The following is a 20,012-nucleotide window of genomic DNA, read 5'->3' as shown; positions in this document are numbered from 1 at the left end:
TATTAATTCTCCTAATCAAGATCTGGTTGAAGCGGACCGTGAGAACCGCGCTGTAAAGATAAGCCGGGATGAATCTGTATTGGAAAGGGCGAGGTCTGCCAGAGGCTGTGTAATATAAATGCAGCGGGTGTGTACAGCTTGTGTCTGCGATCTTTCCACGCTCTGTGACTTTGACAATGGTCGGCTCCGAGCCTCAGGATTACAAACCGCATCCTGGTCAGGGATGATGCAGGTGGCCAACGCGACAACCTGATGTGCAGGTTATTTCACAGCCATGTTTAGAGCATTTCAGAACAAATGTGGGTTGGTTTTCACTACACATATCAAAAGATGATATATATATGATATAAAATCATATATTCATAAACTATTATTGTGAGAAAGTATGATAACCGTGCGCCATGTATTGGCACTGTATCAGAAACGGTCACATAAGAGAACATAAAAGCCTTAATCACCGAACAATCTCCAAACAATTTATATTCTAGATGGAGGAGTATTGGATCATTCTTTCTTCCACTATTGCATTTATCACTTGTTTCTTTTTTGTAGTATTGTTCATTTACCAGGAATTGTGCTTCAGGTATTGCCTCTCTATCTGCATATCCAAAGGCTTGGCCCTTTGCCACAGTTTATGACTCCAGGTGTGTCCTGGTTACTTCCGTGTTTGGGTGGTCATGAAGGTTTCTCTCTTTTTCTTGATCCTGGCAGAAAAGAAAAAAAAAAGCCTGAAGACAAACAGGCAAAAGTTAAAGAGTTTTCCGAAGCTCACACATATGACAAAACATCCTACAATCACTCTCAGTCAACATTTACACCACAGTGTGTGTGTGTGTGTGTGTGTGTGTGTGTGTGTGTGTGTGTGTGTGTGTGTGTGTGTGTGTGTGTGTGTGTGTGTGTGTGTGTGTGTGTGTGTGTGTTTCGCGCTCATTTTACCCTACCACACACATTCAAGTCTCTATTCTGGATGAATCCCTGTCGGGAAAATACAGGTGACATTTATCAGAGATACAGACCCAGAGAGCAAATACTGTCCTGTTTTCATTCTCTCTCCACACACACACACACGCTCAGGCTGTTTGAAGGAGATTTCCAATGGCAGGGTGGAGGGGACTATATTTGCCAATAAAGTGTGTTTTTAAAGTGTCCTTTCATCTGGCAGGAAATTGCATAAGTTTTGTGGGATTATAAGAGGCAGGTTTACAACACAGGTTTCGTTTCAGAACAGGTAAAAACAAATGGGCAGGTGGGAAATAACTAACCTGGGTTTATGATGTGTACAGGGGAGCAGAACCTGAGAATAGAGGAGAACACAGGCGTGATGACGTGTATACACTTTCATAAAAGCAAGGGATAAACAGTCATCAATCTCTTCAGCTCACATTTTCATAGAAACCAGTCAAATGTCAACTTTTGCACTCAAAATGCAGACAATTGAACATGGGTGTTTGTATCATTTGTGACTTGACTATGAGCTCAGGTCTTGTTAAAGTGTCTTCTTACAGGTGAATATACTAATGAAGTAACCTGTTTTAATACACACACACTACTGGCACGGCATGTCACCGGTGGTTAACTGTACTAACAACCTATCACATTCCTACAGGAAAATAATTTATAAAGATTGCTTTCTTTCATTATTTAAAAAGAAATTAAATAAAAAAAATGACAGACTATTTGTAGTGTAATCCTTATATTGTAATATTACAATATTTCGAAAATGACGTCAATGAAAAAAAAAAAAAAATGTTATTTAGAGTTCCTGGAAAATTTGCACAGGATTATATATGTCCATGACATGCATGCTATAATTGCAGGAGGATGTGGGTCATAAAAATGTAGCAATATGTTCTTGTTGTTGATGGGTGGTCATAATTATGATACACTATATTATGCTTTTTTTTTTTTTTTTTAAGAAACATGAATTTAGATTAATTATTGTGACAAAACACAACATTGTCTTTTGTTAAACGACTGAACAGATGTGTTAATTCATTGTATCTTTAGAAGGGTTGCTCTTACTAAAAGCTGACAGAAAAAGAAGAGGGGCAGTCTAAATGCTGAACTCATCCGTTAATGTCAGGGGGAAAAAATTGATAGTGTAGTAACGGTAAGGTCCCCTTTCTTTTTTCTATTTTAAGGATAGACACCTGACTGCATCCTGGACTGGCGACAGGTTCCTGACTCTCCCATAACTGCCGTACAGCCCAAGGGCAGATATACCGGTCTGAGCCACTTTAAAACACTCCACTGATAGACAGGGAAACTCTTCATACACACGTGTTTGTTCATTTTATCAATTGATACTTTTATGTTGACATTTTCCAACTATATGATTCAAGCGTTGTGCCTTAAAAATATTGAGAAATATACATTTTCTAAGGCTAGCCTTGATTGACATTTAATTTAGTCCTGAATCTTTCAAACTGAGCATTAGCAAAATTAGTATTATTTGATTCATCTCTATAAAAGATTTCTGGAGTGTCATTTTATAAACCACCATGTGAATGGTTTTGTCTTCCACTTTTGTAATGATGAATTATTATTTAAAGGAGCTGACTTCGGAGATTAAACATTTGCTCTCGTGTCTGCTTCTCTCACCTCACCACAATATTTATTTTATTTTATTTTTTTGGCATCACAAACTAAATTCAATTATCAGTCTTGCATTGAAATATAGTCCTACATCTCCCTCTGCTGGAGAAAAGCCCACATAACATAAGAAACAACACACTTCACCTGTTTCTCGGATGTTTTTCATGCTCCAGAAGTCGAAGGGAATTCCTAAAACAAATACATGTAATTTAAAAACATATCAGCATTAACGATAAAATATAGTGTCGTTCATTATCTGCCATAGGCTACAATTTTGTTCACAGTCAAACATGTATTGTTTGTAACTTGAACTACTCGACGTACAAACGCTGCTGAACTGCGTAGAATAACGAATAATAAACAAATTAAACAGGTGTTTTTTTTTTTCAGGAAACGTTCAAACTAAGGATATTCTTCTTAAATGTCAAAAAATATATTGGGATTATACGAGGCCTACTGAAAAAAGAAAAAAAGTAATATAGTATGCTAACATAGCTCAGTTTAGCTTTCATCTACATAAAACCATGTGGTTCATATTCCAAATTAAATGCACACAATGCCCAGAGAGCAAATCATTATATAATAATACGCGAAATAACAATAAGAATGCCGTTTTCATCAACAGATAACACTAAAGTTCATTTATTCTCCTACGTCACTCTCATGGCGCTCCCCCATAGGTTACTTAAAATGTGATCACGTGACATTGACAGTGAACTCGCCAGGAGCTCGAGTAGGGCTGCTGACTAGTGTACTCTGCAAACAGTGAAGTGTACTCCTTGTTTACGCCGATTACTCCTCGTTGTTTGGAACAGAGAGCTCTTGTTTTCCTCTGTAAATCGAGCTCATTGATAGCTGAGATACCGCTGCGCCTCAGACGGAATGGTTTGCTTTGTGAGCTGTTAGATCACAGGTATGTCCTTCATTTCCTTTCCCTTGTCTTTACAACTATTCAAGTTCAGCTGTGTTGACAGAGGCTATACATGCAACATCTACTAATGTGTTCTTTACTAGATGTAGAATAATACACTTGTGGATACAAAATACTACATATTGTGCATGGCTGTGCCTGTGAGGTTCTTATCTAACTTAGGCGGCATTTTCTAGACGAGTAAAAAAATATTGCAATTTAGTGTTTAATTATATGTTCAAAAAGTAATATGCAATTCTGATAGCTTATAATGTAAATCAGTATTGCAGACTACTTGCATAAAATGCATTATAAATATTAGTTTACACTAACGTTACATCTCCCGAAAATATGTCCCAGTAAGATGATATTTAAATAGTTCGTTTTATGGTCAAAGCTCTGTAGTTTTTATTGTGGGAGGAAAACATAATGCAGTGTAATGTAAGAGAAACACATTAACATTCTTCATCAAAAACGTTGTATCATAGGCCCATTTCATAATTACATTTTAATATTTTTCTAAAAAATGATGTATTGATAATCAACTAAACCTGAGTTGCTGCAGTCTGTAAAATTTTAATAACAAAACTAAAATTTCAACAATTTTTTTATAAAAATCAAGTGGTAACACTTTACAATAAGGTTTCATTAGTTAACTAGCTAACATGTTACCATTAAAGCTTTCATGACCTGGAGGACAGTTTTACAATTATTCTAAAAGTCATTTTACTTGCTAAAAATACGTATCAATCAGAAGACTGAAGGCATGTAGAAAATGGTGTAAAACAGGTTTTTCATCAAAGTTTTGATCATGTTGGGGGCCTTCAAAATTATTGTGTTCAGTAGGTCTTATAGGGTTAACCATTAAAATGGAAAGTGAAAAGTAATTAGACTTGATGAAGCAGTTCAAAAGCAATGTGTACACTATATGAAACGGCAGACATTTTTCTTACATTTCCTCCTGTAAACACGATTACTCAAACTACAGCAGAAAACCCCACATCTAGATCACGTTACTATCAGGAACCTCAGTCACATGACCCTGCGCTCATGATTCTCATAACCTGCACAGCATCTACATTTCTTCATTTTCTCTACATCTTCAAAAACACTTCCACTTTTAAGTCAGATGATATCCCAGAATGCCAGTTTCGTGTGAAAGATTTGCCCAGCTCATCGAGACTGCTCATGGGTCAGTCATCTGGCTGTTCAGTGAAGCCACTAATGCTGACTTCTGGCTCTTTCTGTATAATGAATTGGCAAAAGGCCTGTGTCTATAGAAATGCTCGGAACAGGAGTGAATGGCGACATACAAAGACGTGCACAAACACGTACACAACCCAGTCTACATGCTCACGTGAACACAGATTCCCCAGAGCAAGACTGACTCATCTCGTATTTTGTAGGATTTGTATTTCCTCCTAAAGTGCTGGTGAACCTCCTAGACGCAATGAAGTCGGATATACCGTACGAAAAGGTAGATTATACATTCCATGATTATTTATGTCTTCGTTTAAATGCTTTCAAACTGATTGTGATTCTTCCACACTCCTTAAATTCACTTATTGTTTATGCATTATCTGTTGGTTGTAATTTACAAATGAATGTACTAACTTAACTACAATTCCTTTGTTTTCACGTTTTGCTCCAGATGGTTGATGTGGAGCTATGCAGAGGAGAAGCACATCATGGCTCACAAAAGGTAACAAACCTGTCCTAATGGGTCGTTGACGCACGAGAATAACCCTCATTGGTTCTTGCTGAAGCTCAAATGTGTAATCAGAATCCATCCTGCTTTTAAGAGCTCGAGCATTTAAAGCAACAGACGACATAAACTGCAGCATGCGCTTATAATAAACAGAACGATATTGTCCGCTGGTATGGACTCTAATATAATTATCATTATAGTCATACTTGGTGGCTTTTTTTAGAGATACAATCTGAATGATAAAAAAAAGTCACAGTTTGGGTGTTTGTGGTCAAAAAACCCTAATGCAGAGCATTTTTTTCTAAAATGTGTTGAATAAAATGAATATAAAAATGTTGAACAAACACACACAGAAATAAAGGAGACTATAAAGCATCCGGAGTGAAAAAGATTCACACACTTACACAGACAGAGAGAGAAATGAATGGGAGTCTGTGACTGTAAGCATTACTGCAAAATGTGAAATATTATATTCAAATATTTTACATTTTAAAAATTATGTAAAAATAATGTACGGCAAAGTTTGACAAATAATAGTTGGATAATGTTTAAACAAATATCCAAATGTGTATTTTCTAAGCTTACAATCTAGAACTTTCACCAGATGGCAGCAATCTGGCCCAAATGCATGATCAATTCTCTTACAGAAATGTAGATATTATACAAATGATAGTGAAAGAGAGAAATTTACACATAAAAAAAGATCTAAAAGATGTGCATAATTTTATGTTATTACTTCAGACAAAATAGCCACTGTTCGAAAAGCTTAGGAAGGCTAAATATCCAGTGTCAGCTGATATATGTGACCCTGGATCACAAAACCAGTCACATGTCGCACGGGTATATTTGTGGCAATAGCCAACAATACATTGTATGGGTCAAAATTATCGATTTTTGTTTTTTAATGCCAAAAATCATTGATATTAGGTAAAGATCATGTTCCATGAAGATTTTTAGTAAATTGCCTACCGTAAATATATAAAACGTTTATTTTTGTGAGTGAATGCAGCACAATCGCCAACATAAATGTAGAACTTTAAAGGAGATTTTCTCAATGTTTTGATTTTTTTGCACCCTCAGATTCCATATTTTCAAATATTCGTATCTCTGCCAAATATTGTCCTATCTTAACAAACTATACATTAATGGAACGTTTATTTATTCATCTTTCATATTATGTATAAATCTCAATTTCAAAAATTGACCCTTGTGACTGTTTTTTTGGTCCAGGGTCACATATGTCCAATCTCTAATATTATTCAAATGATAGTGAAAGAGAGAAAAATTTACACATAAAAAAAGATCTAAAAGATGTGCATAATTTTATGTTATTACTTCAGACAAAATAGCCACTGTTCGAAAAGCTTAGGAGGGCTAAATATCCAGTGTCAGCTGATATATGTGACCCTGGATCACAAAACCAGTCACATGTTGCACGGGTATATTTGTGGCAATAGCCAACAATACATTGTATGGGTCAAAATTATCGATTTTTGTTTTTTAATGCCAAAAATCATTGATATTAGGTAAAGATCATGTTCCATGAAGATTTTTAGTAAATTGCCTACCGTAAATATATAAAACGTTTATTTTTGTGAGTGAATGCAGCACAATCGCCAACATAAATGTAGAACTTTAAAGGAGATTTTCTCAATGTTTTGATTTTTTTGCACCCTCAGATTCCAAATTTTCAAATAGTCGTATCTCGGCCAAATATTGTCCTATCTTAACAAACTATACATTAATGGAACGTTTATGTATTCATCTTTCATATTGTGTATAAATCTCAATTTCAAAAATTGACCCTTGTGACTGTTTTTTTTGGTCCAGGGTCACATGTGTCCAATCTCTAATATTATTCAAATGATAGTGAAAGAGAGAAATTTACACATGAAAAAATATCTAAAAGATGTGCATAATTTTATTGTTACTACTATTTCAGGCAAAATAGCCACTGTTCGAAAAGCTTAGCAGGGCTAAATATCCAGTGTCAGCTGATATATGTCCAATCTCTAATATTAGTCAATAACAGATTTTGTAATGATATACTGTGTATAACTACTGTTAATTACATTGTACCTCATGTTTCACTCCATTGTTTTGATAAAATAATTAAAATTAAAATTACATGTCCATTTATTTAGTAAAAATCTGTTTAATCAGCAGAATATATGAATGAAGTTCTGTTTGTTTTGTTAGTAATGGCCAGTTAACTCTACATCATCCCTCATATCTCTATCATTGCCCAGGCGTTTTGAACATATTCCCTCTCTGTGTTTAGTATTACAGGTGTCTGATCATCCTCACCTGTCTAACCACAGTCTTGTTGATACTCCTGTCACTCCAATCCTTGCTTGTTCCGATGGTGACATCCTCCTCCTCTAAATCATCTGGACAGCAGAAGCATCTTCTAGTCAGAGACACCTGTACTGATCCCTGCAGGTAGACGCCCGCCAATGACCTTTATTTGGGTCGTTTATTATTCTGTGCCAAACATGTGTTTTATTTGGTGTGTTTTAGTAGTGAATTGGTATATGTGGTAAACCGTAGCACAGGGTTTCACATCTGCACCTTCAATGAAGTCTGCATTTGTGGCTTTGTTTCCAACTATAGTTGATATGTGTCATCTACAGGATTGTGTTAGTGGAGAGTATTCCTGAGGGCTTAGTGTTTAACTCCTCTACCACTCACCAGTCTATATATGACGCCTGGCTCAACCTTATATCTGGCGCTCAAACCAGTCTGGACATCGCCGCCTTCTACTGGACTCTCACCAATAAAGACACACACACACACGAGGCCACAGCTAATCAGGTTTGGATGTAAAGTTTATTGAATTCTCACTGAATAATAGGCTTTGTCAAGTCAAGTCAAGTCATCTTCATTTATATAGCGCTTTTAACAATGTAGATTGTTTCAAAGCAGCTTTACAGAGATAAGCGTATAATTTAAGGTAACAGAGATTGTTTTGGCTTTATAGCAGAGTTTAGTTATTTCCATCTAAAGTTAGTTTTAATTGATTTGCTTCTGTCACAATGATCATTTGTTATCAAATTAGGGGCCGCTAAGACGACACCATTCCCTCTACACAGACTTTAAACGCGAACCTGTGAGAAACGCTGATGGTGTTCACATGCGCATTTAGAATGGGTTCTATAGTTATGTGCATTTGAATATACGCAGGTTTGGAATTCCCTACAAGCCAAGCCTAAACAAAATACTTGTCTTTCCTTATAAATTTTGATAAGGAATTATATTTTATTTGTTGCTTTAGGGTAGGACCGCAAGACGAATTTTCCCGACAACGCCTTATCTGTAGAGTGGTAGTGGGATCCTCCATAGGGAGAGACTAGTTGGCACTTCAGCACTGCGTTGTCATCGGTCCAGGCGAAGGTCCTTCGTCAGATCTGGAAACGGCCTGGATCCGGCAGGCTGCAGGAAAACCTCGGGATAAACACAGACACTAAAATTAGCGTAGATGCCATTCTTCTCATGATGTAACGAGTACATCAGGATTTTTGGGAAGTGTTCCCGGTTCCGGCTGACCTACTATATGCAGCCTAACATTAAATTATAGAAGTCTATAATGTATTATGTGAAAGCTAGGTCAAAGAGATGTGTCTTTAATCTGGCTTTGAACTGACAGAGTGTGTCTGCTTCCCGGACAATGGTAGGAAGACTGTTCCAGAGTTTTGGTGCTAAATAGGAAAAGGATCTCCCGCCAGCAGTGGATTTTGATATTCTAGGTATTATCAACTGGCCGGAATTTTGAGATCGCAATAGACGTGAAGGACTATAATGCGTTAAGAGCTCGCTCAAGTACTGCGGAGCTAAACCATTTAGTGCTTTGTAAGTAATCAGCAATATTTTTAAATTTATACAATGTTTAATAGGGAGCCAATGCAGTTTTGACAGAACTGGGCTAATATGGTCATACTTCCTGGTTCTGGTAAGAACTCGCGCTGCTGCGTTTTGAACCAGCTGTAGTTTGTTTATTAAGCGTGCAGGGCAACCACCCAGTAGAGCATTACAATAATCTAGCCTTGAGGTCATGAACGCATGAATTGTTCCGCATTTGTCAATGAGAGCATATGACGTAATTTAGATATATTTTTAAGATGGAAAAATGCAGTTTTACAGATACTAGACACGTGACTTTCAAATGAAAGATTGGTATCAAAGAGCACACCCAGGTTCCTAACCGACGACGAAGACTTAACAGAGCAGCCATCAAGTGTTAGACAGTATTCTAGATTATTACGTGAGGAAGTTTTTTGTCCAATAATTAGAAACTCTGTTTTTTCAGAATTTAGAAGTAGGAAATTACAAGTCATCCAATTTTTTATATCCGCTATGCATTCCGTTAATTTTGTGAATTGATAAGTTTCGTTAGGTTTTGAAGAAATATAGAGCTGAGTATCATCGGCATAACAGTGAAAGCTAATGCCATGTTTCCTAATGATATCTCCTAAGGGTAGCATGTACAGAGTGAACAGCAGCGGTCCTAGTACTGAGCCTTGTGGTACGCCATACTGAACTTGTGATCGATGAGACATCTCATCATTTACTGCTACAAATTGATAACGGTCAGATAAGTATGATTTAAACCATGCTAGTGCATTTCCCGTAATGCCAACATAATGTTCTAATCTATTTAAAAGAACGTTGTGGTCGATGGTGTCAAATGCAGCGCTAAGATCGAGTAACACTAATAGAGAGATACAACCACGATCGGATGATAAGAGCAAATCATTTGTGACTCTAACGAGAGCTGTTTCGGTACTATGGTACGGTCTAAATCCGGACTGGAAATCCTCGCAGATATCATTTCTTTCAAGAAAGGAACACAGTTGTGAGGATACTGCCTTTTCTAATATCTTTGACAGAAAAGGTCGATTCAAGATCGGCCTGTAATTGACTAATTCTGAAGGATCAAGTTGCGTTTTTTAAGCGGTTTAATCATAGCCAGCTTAAAGTTTTTTGGTACGTATCCTAGAGACAAAGACGAATTAATGACATTAAGAAGAGGATCTATGACCTCTGGAAGCATCTCTTTCAGTAGCTTAGTCGGTATAGGGTCTAACATACATGTTGTAGATTTAGATGATTTAATGAGTTTAGTAAATTCTTCCTCTCCTATAGCAACGAATGAATCAAATTTTTCCTCAGGGAGACTACAATGCACTGCCTGATGCGATACTGTAGTAGACGGTTGCATAGTTATAATTTTGTCCCTGATATTATCAATCTTATAAGTGAAGAAGTTCATAAAGTCATTACTGCTGTGTTGCTTGGAAACTTCGGTGCTTGAAGCTTTCTTTTTCGTTAGTTTAGCCACCGTTTCAAATAAATACCTAGGATTATGTTTATTTTCTTCTAATAGGGTTGAAAAATAAGCAGATCTAGCAGCTTTTAAAGCCTCTCTGTAAGTAATTGAGCTCTCTTTCCATGAAATGCGAAATACCTCTAGTTTTGTTTTCTTCCAGTTGCGCTCCATTTTTGTTAGCGACGTCTTAAGGCTCTGATACACCAAGCCGAAGGTCTTGGGTATTTTGGCTGATTGATGTTTTATCGGCGTCTGCGCTGTCGTTGAGAGACAGAACTCTGATTGGCTGTTCAGCTTAGCGAACGAGAATAAAAGCAAAAGTGATGAAAACGTGCAAAAAAGTCAAGATAGCATAAGCAGAAGGCTGTTCTAACTTCAAAATCATAAGCAAGCGCTGTTTTGTTTTAGGTTTGTATGTGTAGTCCTAGTTTCGGTTACTTTTTTTGAATGATGAATATATAATAGGCGCGTTTCCATTACAGATTTGCACAAAACTCTTGCTTTTTCTAAATGTCGTCAAAAAACTATTGCGAAATGACGGCGTTTCCATTAACCGATGTTATGCGACTAAACTTAATTTTCCTCGCGATAAGTCATTCCAAAAATCATAGCAACGGACGTTGGTAGGTTTATGTATCTCAGCCACTGCACTGGCCATTATTATTAATGGAAGGAGACATATGTGTGTTATCCGATCATTAATGGCAAGGAAAGACCCTTATAGGCTACTTGAGAGCGGCACATATGAGGTGTTTCTGGGTGTTTCTCCCTCATTTCTGCTTCGAGGTCTTGATTGTGTCATTTCTTTGAGGTTTAGAATCCAGTATTCCTGTAATTCTTCTGTCTTTTACAAATTTAATAAAGAACTCTGTCTCGTATTCTGTCCAAACACACCGCGTCATCTACGTCAGGTGACCTGTTAATGCGCAAAAACTGTTTCCATTGCAGTTTTGCAAAATATTTCTTTTTTGAATTGCCTGAAAAACCACCTCATGCGAGCGTAAAAACTTTTTTCCGATAAATGGGAGTTTTTGCTAAATTTACGTGTTTCTATTGGGCGTATTTTCAATTTGCGCAATTTGTAGGGTAATGGAAACGCGGTTATTGATACCTGCTGATATAGACAGTTAATTCCTTACACGCAGAACGCACATGCTAGTTGACCGTAGTCCTTTTGGTGTGTTTCCAGCGCAGCTTTTTACCCACATGAGGCGACAAAACACTCAGCTTTCATCGCCGCTAGTTCTTTTACATTGGCTTGGTGTGACACGGTCTTTACCTAAGTGATCTGTTGGTCTCAGGGTGAGCAGATTCTGCAGGAATTGGGGCAGCTCTCTGGGAAAGTGTCTGTCCGAATAGCAGTCGATAAACCGTCAGAGACAAAACCTCTGGATGACGTTAATTTCCTGATCGCTTCCGGTAAGTCAGCGTAACATTGAGGTATTCAACAGCCACACAAAAATAACATCAAATATATCAGCGCAGAGGTGTAAACATTAGAAGAAACCCCAGAATGCTGTGTTATATAAATGTCTTGTTTTCCACAGGAGCTGATGTGCGGTTGGTGAACATGCGAGAGCTGACGACAGGTGTTCTGCATACTAAATTCTGGATCGTGGATAAAAAGCATGTTTACATCGGGAGTGCAAATATGGACTGGAGGTCACTAACACAGGTCAGTCATATTTGTGGTCAGTTTTTCATATAACCTTTAAATGCAACATGGTTTGAGATCAGTGTTTGGGAATGTTTGCTTCCCCACCTACTCATACATGCCCCGCACACAGTAATAGGGGTGGACGATATACTCGTTCAATATACTCATATTGAAAATGGTGACGAGAATTATGAAATTTTAATGGTGTAATTTTTTTTTTTATATCATAACCTCATTATTTAAAGCAAAAATAACTATATTGTGATATACACTGCCAAAAAAAGTCGCTGTTTGCATTTAGATAGGCAAATGCTTAATGATTATTATGTTTCTAGCATGTTATGTTAGATCTTGACCAAAGATTTATGCACCTCTCCAGCACATCCCAGAGACTCTCAATGTATTTAAGATCTGGACTGAGAGGAGCCAGTTCATGTGTGAAAATGATTCTTCATTCTCCCAACCTTTCTTTCACAATTTGAGCCTGATGAATCTTGGCATTGTCATCCTGGAATATAGCCATGATGTGTCTTCCTACATGGCTGTTTAAGGAATGAAAAGCTACACACTCCACCAATTATGGTTAAAAGAACTGTTGCCAAACATATAACATGGTCGAAACATAATAATCAATGCAATAATGATTCAATCACTGACTCTTTAATCATTTGTCTATTTAAATCCAAACAGCAAGTTTTTTTTGGCCGGGCGGTGTATATCGTTATCGTGAAATAAAATGACTCATATCATGGTATAAGATTTTGGTCATATCGCCCACCCACACACAGTATTGTAATAGATCAATTTACATAAAGTTACTCTACTGTTCAAAACTTTGGGATCAGTAAAATTTACATTTTTATTCAGCAAGGATGCATTAAATTGATCAAAAGTGATAGTAAAAACATTTATAATGTTACAAAATATTTCTATTTCAAACAAATATTGTTCTTTTGAACTTTCTATTCATCAAAGAATCCATAAAAAGAAAAAAAATCCACAGAAACGTTAAGCAGCAAAACTGTTTTCAATATTTATATGAAGAAGTGTTTATTGAGCAGCAAATAAGCATATTAAAATTGTTTTTGGAAAGATCATGTGACACTGAAGACTGGAAAAATGATGCTAAAGTTAAGTTTTGCATCACAGGAATAAATCGCGTTTTATAATATTAGAAATAGAAAACTGCTATTTTAAAATTCTAATAATATTTCACAATATTACTGTTTTACTGTATTTTTGATTAAATAAATGTGGCCTTGGTGAGCATAAGATGTCTTTAAAACCATTAAACTTTTGAATGGTAATGAATAACAACATTCTAATACAGGAGGAAAGATGTGCTAGTACATTTTGTGAGAATTTACAGAAATGTCACTGATACTTCACATATTTCACATCTGCGTGATCTTATATGTTGTATATATTGTATATGTTCCCCCTGCTCAGGTGAAGGAGCTGGGTGCAGTTGTGTATGACTGCAGCTGTCTTGCTGAGGACCTTGGGAAGATCTTCGAGGCTTATTGGTACCTGAATCAGACCAAGACCGTTCCTGCACACTGGCCCAGCAAATACTCCACCCTGTACAATAAGGACACGCCGATGCAGCTCACACTCAATGGGACCGATGCCAGTGTCTATCTATCAGTAAGAGTCACACAGCTCAGCCATGAAAGGGAATAAGGCAAAGTCAAATATGAATGTAACACTGTCATTGGAATTTTTGTGGCTTGTATTGTTCCTCGTTCTGGTGTTGTTTACTCTGCTGGTTGCAGTTTGCTTTGGCAATTTTGAGTCAAGATAGAGGAAGTTAAAGGACCGTCTGTTGTTGTTCTGTCACACAGAGCTCTCCTCCTTCATTGTGCGCCGAGGGCCGGACTTCAGACCTGCAGTCTATCCTCAGTGTGATCGCTGATGCCCAGCAGTTTGTCTACATCGCTGTGATGAACTATCTTCCCACTATGGAGTTCTCCAGCCACAAGAGGTCTATAAAATACTCTCCACTTCCTCATTGCGCATGTTTCATAACCAACCAGCCTAAAAGCACCTATCTTCATTTTGAAATGTGCATATCATACGCTTTTTGAATCAGTCATTCTTTTCGTGAGGGAACTCCGGGATCCGCATTTTTATTAGTTTTTGTTTTTGTTTGTTTATTTTAGTACTTCAGCTTAACTAGGGTTATTATAACTGAAACTAAAACCTAAAACCTCTCTCTTTTTTGACCATACATGTGTTTGCACCCCTGATTTTATATATATATATATATTTAAAAGTACACAAAAAGTAAACAAAATTTAGCAAAAAAAAATAAGCAAAAAGCTTAGACTGGAATTAAAATTAAAATGGAAAAAATAAACAACATCTAATTCAAAATGCAAAAAAATCATCTCAATGACACAAAAATAGCACTGACTTAAACTAAATGAAAATTAGAAATGTTACTTTCAGTCTCAGTCAGTCTCTAACTCACCTCAGATAAAGTTGATTATATTTCAAGTACTGAAAATTGTTTTCTTAGGGTTTTCGCTTCAGTTTTAGTGAATGATAATAACCCTCCTGTTTCGCATCTCAGTTCTCCCAGTCAGAGTGAAGCTTTAAGGACTCAGTAATTCACATAGAAGTCTTAAAGGAACAGCAGTGAAGTGGTCTCAGTCTGCATGGAGTTGTATGACTGTTAAATGTTCCTAAAGTAAACCTCTGTAACAGATCATGTAACCCTGCTCTCGCTGATTTTCCCGCAGGTACTGGACTGATATTGATGGCGAGCTGCGGCGCGTGGCTTACGAGCGCAGGGTTCGTGTGCGTCTGCTGATCAGTTGTTGGGAAAGCACAAACCCAATCATGTTCCCTTTCCTCCGCTCGCTCGCTTCCTTACAGGACAAGAACAAGCTGGACGTTCAAGTGGTGAGTGGCGTCAGGACTGCTCTTTAAGTGTTTGACAGGCTGTGTGGTCTGAATGTTACGGCCATACCTTGTGTTGCATTGCATTTATTCACGTTGCATACACACTACTGTTCAAAAGTTTGGGGTCAGTAAGATTTTGTAATGTTTTTAAAAATCTCACCAAAGCTGCATTTATTTGATCAAAAATAGTCAAATATTTTTATTTTACAATGCAATTCATTCCTGTGATCAAATGATCCTTCAGAAATCATTCTAATATGCTGAGTTGCAGGTTTTTTTTTTTGAATATGAAGTTCAGAAGAACAGCATTTACAATATTTTTTTATAACAATGTGAAAGTCCTCACTGTCTCTTTTGATCTCTTACATGCATCCTTTCTGAATAAAGCCTTGGTCACACTAGACTTTGAGCACACATCATATCTACAGACACAAATATATGAAATCTACTCCACTTTACTTTATCGCTGCAATCCTGCATATTTAAACTTTGCATTCTTTTCATTCAGCTGAAAGGTAATCTTCTATTGGTCGCACCATACATGAACTTTTGACCGCAGTGAAATGCAGAACTTCTTTGCTTGAGCTTGTGTTTCCGGACTCCCGCATTCACATGCTTATGAATGGAGCTAAAGGTGTAATGTGAACCCCTGTGTAGTGTGAACCCCCCCTTAATTCTTGAAAAACAGTTGTGTATGACTGCAATAAGCTAATACAACCTATTTTTCCCCCTCACAGAAAATCTTTACTGTGCCATCTGACCCTCGACAGAAAAAGATTCCCTTTGCCAGAGTCAACCATAACAAGTACATGGTCACAGATAAGGTTGCTTATATAGGTGTGACTCTTTTTTTACTTACTTTTTTGTTTTTACATTTTTAGATTCTAAATATCTTAATTCATTTTCCTGTATGATCTGTTACTTTGCAACTACTATGTAGCCTACTTGCAACTTTTACAAGTTGTAGGTACAATGTACTTATTGTGTTCACGTTGTATTGCAAAACGCTTTAACTGCTATAGCGGAGAGAAACGGGTACGGCTAGGGCAGGTTTGGTGGGATAGTTAGGTCTAAGGGTGGGTTATTTTAGATAGGGAGGCAGCAATATTTTGGCCGATACCGATCATTTAAAAGCCGATAACCTATATATTGGCCGATTAAATCTAAATCTGATTACAAAAACAAAAGTCTCACAATTAAACTTTAGACTTTTACCATTAGACTTGCCCTGTACATGTTGCACTTAACTGTATTTTCCTTTTTTAAAGTGATTCCAATCATATTTCATGCAATTCAAAACCATCTTGGCGAACAGTGCGCATATGAAGTGACTCAGCTAACGGAAATAATCCATTATTTAACGGCTTTAATATATCGGCCAAATTTTCTTATCAGGCCGATAACGATACATTGATGATTACACCCCCCCCCCCCCCCCCCAAAAAAAAGAATAATTTTTAAGTCAGTTATTTATGTCTTCTGCTGTAGTGTGTCAGTAGGAAATATCAGTTTACATTTCCAAACATTCTTTTTGCCATTAATTGTAATAATCCAGTGAGATTTGTGTATGCACAAGGGATCTGACAACAGCCGGTATGATCTGATCTCACCATCATCGAGTCCGTCTGTGATTACATGAAGAAACTGAGACAGACTAAATCCAGAAGAACTGCGGGAACGTCTCTGAGACACTTGAAGAAACCTTCCTGCAAAGCTACCTGAAAAACTATGCGCAAGTGTACCTGGACAAAAGCCGTTTTAAACGCAAAGGGTCGTTACACCATATATTGATTTGAATTAGTTAATAGAAGTTACATCATAAATAAATTCAATTTGTGATTTTATTTTTGAAAGCATTCTCACTTTACAGCATTTTAACAAGTGCCAGTACTTTTTAAAGGTCGACCGATTCATCGGTTTTGCCGATTAATCGGCACCGATAGTTGATTGGTGGAACTATCGTTATCACAAAAAATACATACCGATAGTTTTTCCTGGTTGCGTCTGCTGCTGGAGCGGCTGAGAAGCTCGCGCTGTCATTCATTACACAGTAAGGGAGAGCTGAGAAGGGTCTGCTGGCATCATGCAGTACAAGAGCGGCCTCTAGAGGTGTAATAAAAACTATCGCTGATGCCTCGTGTTGTTTATTTCGACACGTGATTCTGCGTGCTGCACTGCACTGAGAGCACAAGCCGCTTGGAGAGCTCTGACATCAGACGCACGTTTAAAGCACCGACAGCTAAAAGGTAGCCTATGTATACAGTACATTTTGTCATATCATTATAAAGTGATTCATTTGTTGACTAAATGCTGCATTAGTAGAGAAAGAATAGCACAACAGTATGTTTGTTTGCCTTCAAGGCTGAGAGGACGCTAACATTAGTAGTACTGATCAAATTTTGTTACTTTTTTATTCATTAAGTTGGCTTGAAAAAGAACAGTTAAACAGTTACATTTTGAATGTAACTGGTTTTATTTGTTATTTAGAGTATTACTTTTTGTTTCAGTTTGAATGAATGTCTTTTATTGACTTCAATATTTATTCATATTATATATTTATTTCATTTAGCATGTTTTCATGGTTCAATACAGTTTTATTAGGTTTATAATAAAGTTCAGCACTGTTTTACTTGGAGTGTTATGTTTGTTTTTATCCAGTATCAGTTTGAAAAACTATCGGTTGATTAATCGGTTATCGGCAAGTATGGCCCAACCTAGCTATCGTTATCGGTAAAATCCACTATCGGTCGACCTCTAGTACTTTTCACAGTACTGTAGCTTTGCAGGAAGGTTTCTTCAAGCGTCTCTGAGACGTTCCCGCAGTTCTTCTGGATTTAGTCTGTCTCAGTTTCTTCTGTTTCTTCATGCAATCCTTGGTCCGGCTTTCTCAAGCCAACTTAAAGTTTGTCTCGACGAACTTTTTAATCTAGTTATAGCTGTAATTACATGCAGGTATTTTTAAATATAAATACAATGAAAAAAAAAAAAACATGTTCACAAGTGCATTGTATCAAATGATTAATTTAAATGTTAGTACATAGTAGTTAAAGATATTCAATATAAATTGGGACCGAATATTTTCTTGTTGCTATACTGATATTCTGTCTCCATACTTTCCAGGTACCTCTAACTGGTCAGGTGACTACTTTGTGAACACCGCTGGTTCTGCATTAGTGGTGAACCAGACTTCAGCTCAGTCCACAGCTCCTACTGTCCAGGAGCAGTTACAGGAAGTGTTTGAGAGGGACTGGGACTCTCAGTACAGCACTGACATCAACCACAGGACCAACCGTAAAGTGGTCTGCTAGTCCGGGCTGTGTCTGTGCTGTGGCCTTCACACTGCAGGTGGCGCTGTTGAGTGCTGTGCCACACACACTGCTGATGGCATTTGAAGTATGGTATTCAGGGCATGTACAGCACTGATCTATGCTCCATTTTTGGGCTCTTAAATACCTCCTCCCCTGATCATCTTGCCATGAGCTACTTTTGCACTCATAAAAGTGCACTAAACAAGAGGTGGGAGTTAAAGAACCTATTTTTTCAATAATAATAATAGCATTATAAATACTTTTTGCATATGTTTTGCACAAAATGTCTTTTAAATGGCATGCAATACCTCTTAACAGAAATGCCTTCCTGTTGATCAATCATTTTAACATGTATTCAGCCTGTAGTGTCTCGGGTAGAATCGTTTTATCATTGAATAATTGCTTTGTGCTGTCCTGTACATCTGAAGTAGTCTTTATTTAAAAAAAAGAAAAAAAAAAAGTATAATTTGATGCCATGTTATGTCAGCACTGTTGGCCAGCAGCACTTGGGCTTCAGGACTTGTTGGGTTAGAAATTGTGATGATGGTTTCTTTTTTATTATTATTAGGTCTTAAATCTGGAAGTGAAAATGCCACAGAGTGCCCATGTAGATGATTCATTATCAGACCTGTTCATCGTTATATAGAGAGCAATAATGAGGGATGTGTGAGCTTGTTTTAACTTTTATAACTTTTTGTGTTTTCAAAAATGCGCACACTTTATTGGCTGTTAATCTGCAGACATTTGGGGGGTTTTATTTTTTAAATTCAGTTCATTTTTTTCTTTGAGAGGAATGTTTTAAGTTGTAAATTGGTTTTAAATAAACATAAAAACATGTATAACTCTTGATACAATGCAACTCTTATTTTCTAGTCATTTGACATTGCGCTATATAAATGAAGATGACTTGACTTGACATTGTTCAAATGTGGAATTTGATTAATATTGCATCATTTTTGTAGTAGCTTATGGCCTTTGCAAGAACATGTATGCAATTCTTTTGTCTGATGCTGAAAATTATTATGGATACCGCTGGAAACTGATTGGGATATTTATAAAGGCACGAGATATTTCAAACGGTTTATGACAGGTTTAACATGAATGCCATGAAATAAGTCATAAGTACACAATCTTTTTGTTTTGTTTTCTAAACATATTAGAATAAAAAAACCATTGTGGTCCCATTTGCGATGTAAAGTGCATGGTATGTTCATTATTCTGATAACTGCAACTTTGTGCCTTCATAACTCACAAATGGGATGCCATTTCATATTTTGACAAGGTAATTATAATCATAAATTTAAACTCTATTGAAGTATTCATGTGCATGATCCATTCTCCTCCATTCTATTAAATTTCAACAGTTTTGTTCAGAAAGTTATGTACTTTATTTGTCAACACAACTAGTTCCAATCATATTTTTATGTCTATTTTTAAAATTGGCTGCATTTCCATAAATGGACATTTCTCGTGGACCGTGTTCTGTCCGTTATTTTCTGCCACCAGTATTTAGCAAACCACGCCTCTTTGTTTACGATTGGTTACTATGAGTTATGTGTAGTTTGCGATTGGACCGTAAAGATGTCGTTCACAGAGCCTTA

At 36.9% G+C, this 20,012-nt stretch overlaps 1 protein-coding gene across 1 annotated transcript; it reads left to right on the top strand.

Moving 5' to 3' along the window:
• The first annotated feature begins 3,278 nt into the window (after window positions 1-3,278).
• On the top strand, window positions 3,279-19,884 carry pld3 (phospholipase D family member 3). The gene is made up of 12 exons (XM_081372109.1): window positions 3,279-3,508; window positions 4,912-4,982; window positions 5,157-5,207; window positions 7,495-7,655; window positions 7,847-8,027; window positions 11,841-11,958; window positions 12,087-12,214; window positions 13,646-13,843; window positions 14,041-14,180; window positions 14,941-15,103; window positions 15,841-15,940; window positions 18,224-19,884. The coding sequence occupies exons 2-12, from the start codon at window positions 4,956-4,958 to the stop codon at window positions 18,409-18,411; spliced, it is 1,455 nt and encodes a 484-aa protein (XP_081228235.1). The 5' UTR covers window positions 3,279-3,508; window positions 4,912-4,955; the 3' UTR covers window positions 18,412-19,884.
• The last annotated feature ends 128 nt before the right edge of the window (window positions 19,885-20,012 follow it).

This window comes from Scardinius erythrophthalmus, assembly GCF_964197995.2.
Source record: "Scardinius erythrophthalmus genome assembly, chromosome: 8".
In the NCBI taxonomy this organism is placed as follows: domain Eukaryota; kingdom Metazoa; phylum Chordata; class Actinopteri; order Cypriniformes; family Leuciscidae; genus Scardinius; species Scardinius erythrophthalmus.
This window is presented reverse-complemented; position numbering and strand designations above follow the sequence as displayed.

Excerpts from the sequence above, each read along its gene's own strand:
- pld3 (XM_081372109.1), top strand. The coding sequence starts at position 4,956 with ATGAAGTCGGATATACCGTACGAAAAG. Across the intron at positions 8,028-11,840 it reads ACGAGGCCACAGCTAATCAG|GGTGAGCAGATTCTGCAGGA; the intron begins GTTTGGATGTAA and ends TGTTGGTCTCAG. Across the intron at positions 12,215-13,645 it reads ACTGGAGGTCACTAACACAG|GTGAAGGAGCTGGGTGCAGT; the intron begins GTCAGTCATATT and ends CCCCCTGCTCAG.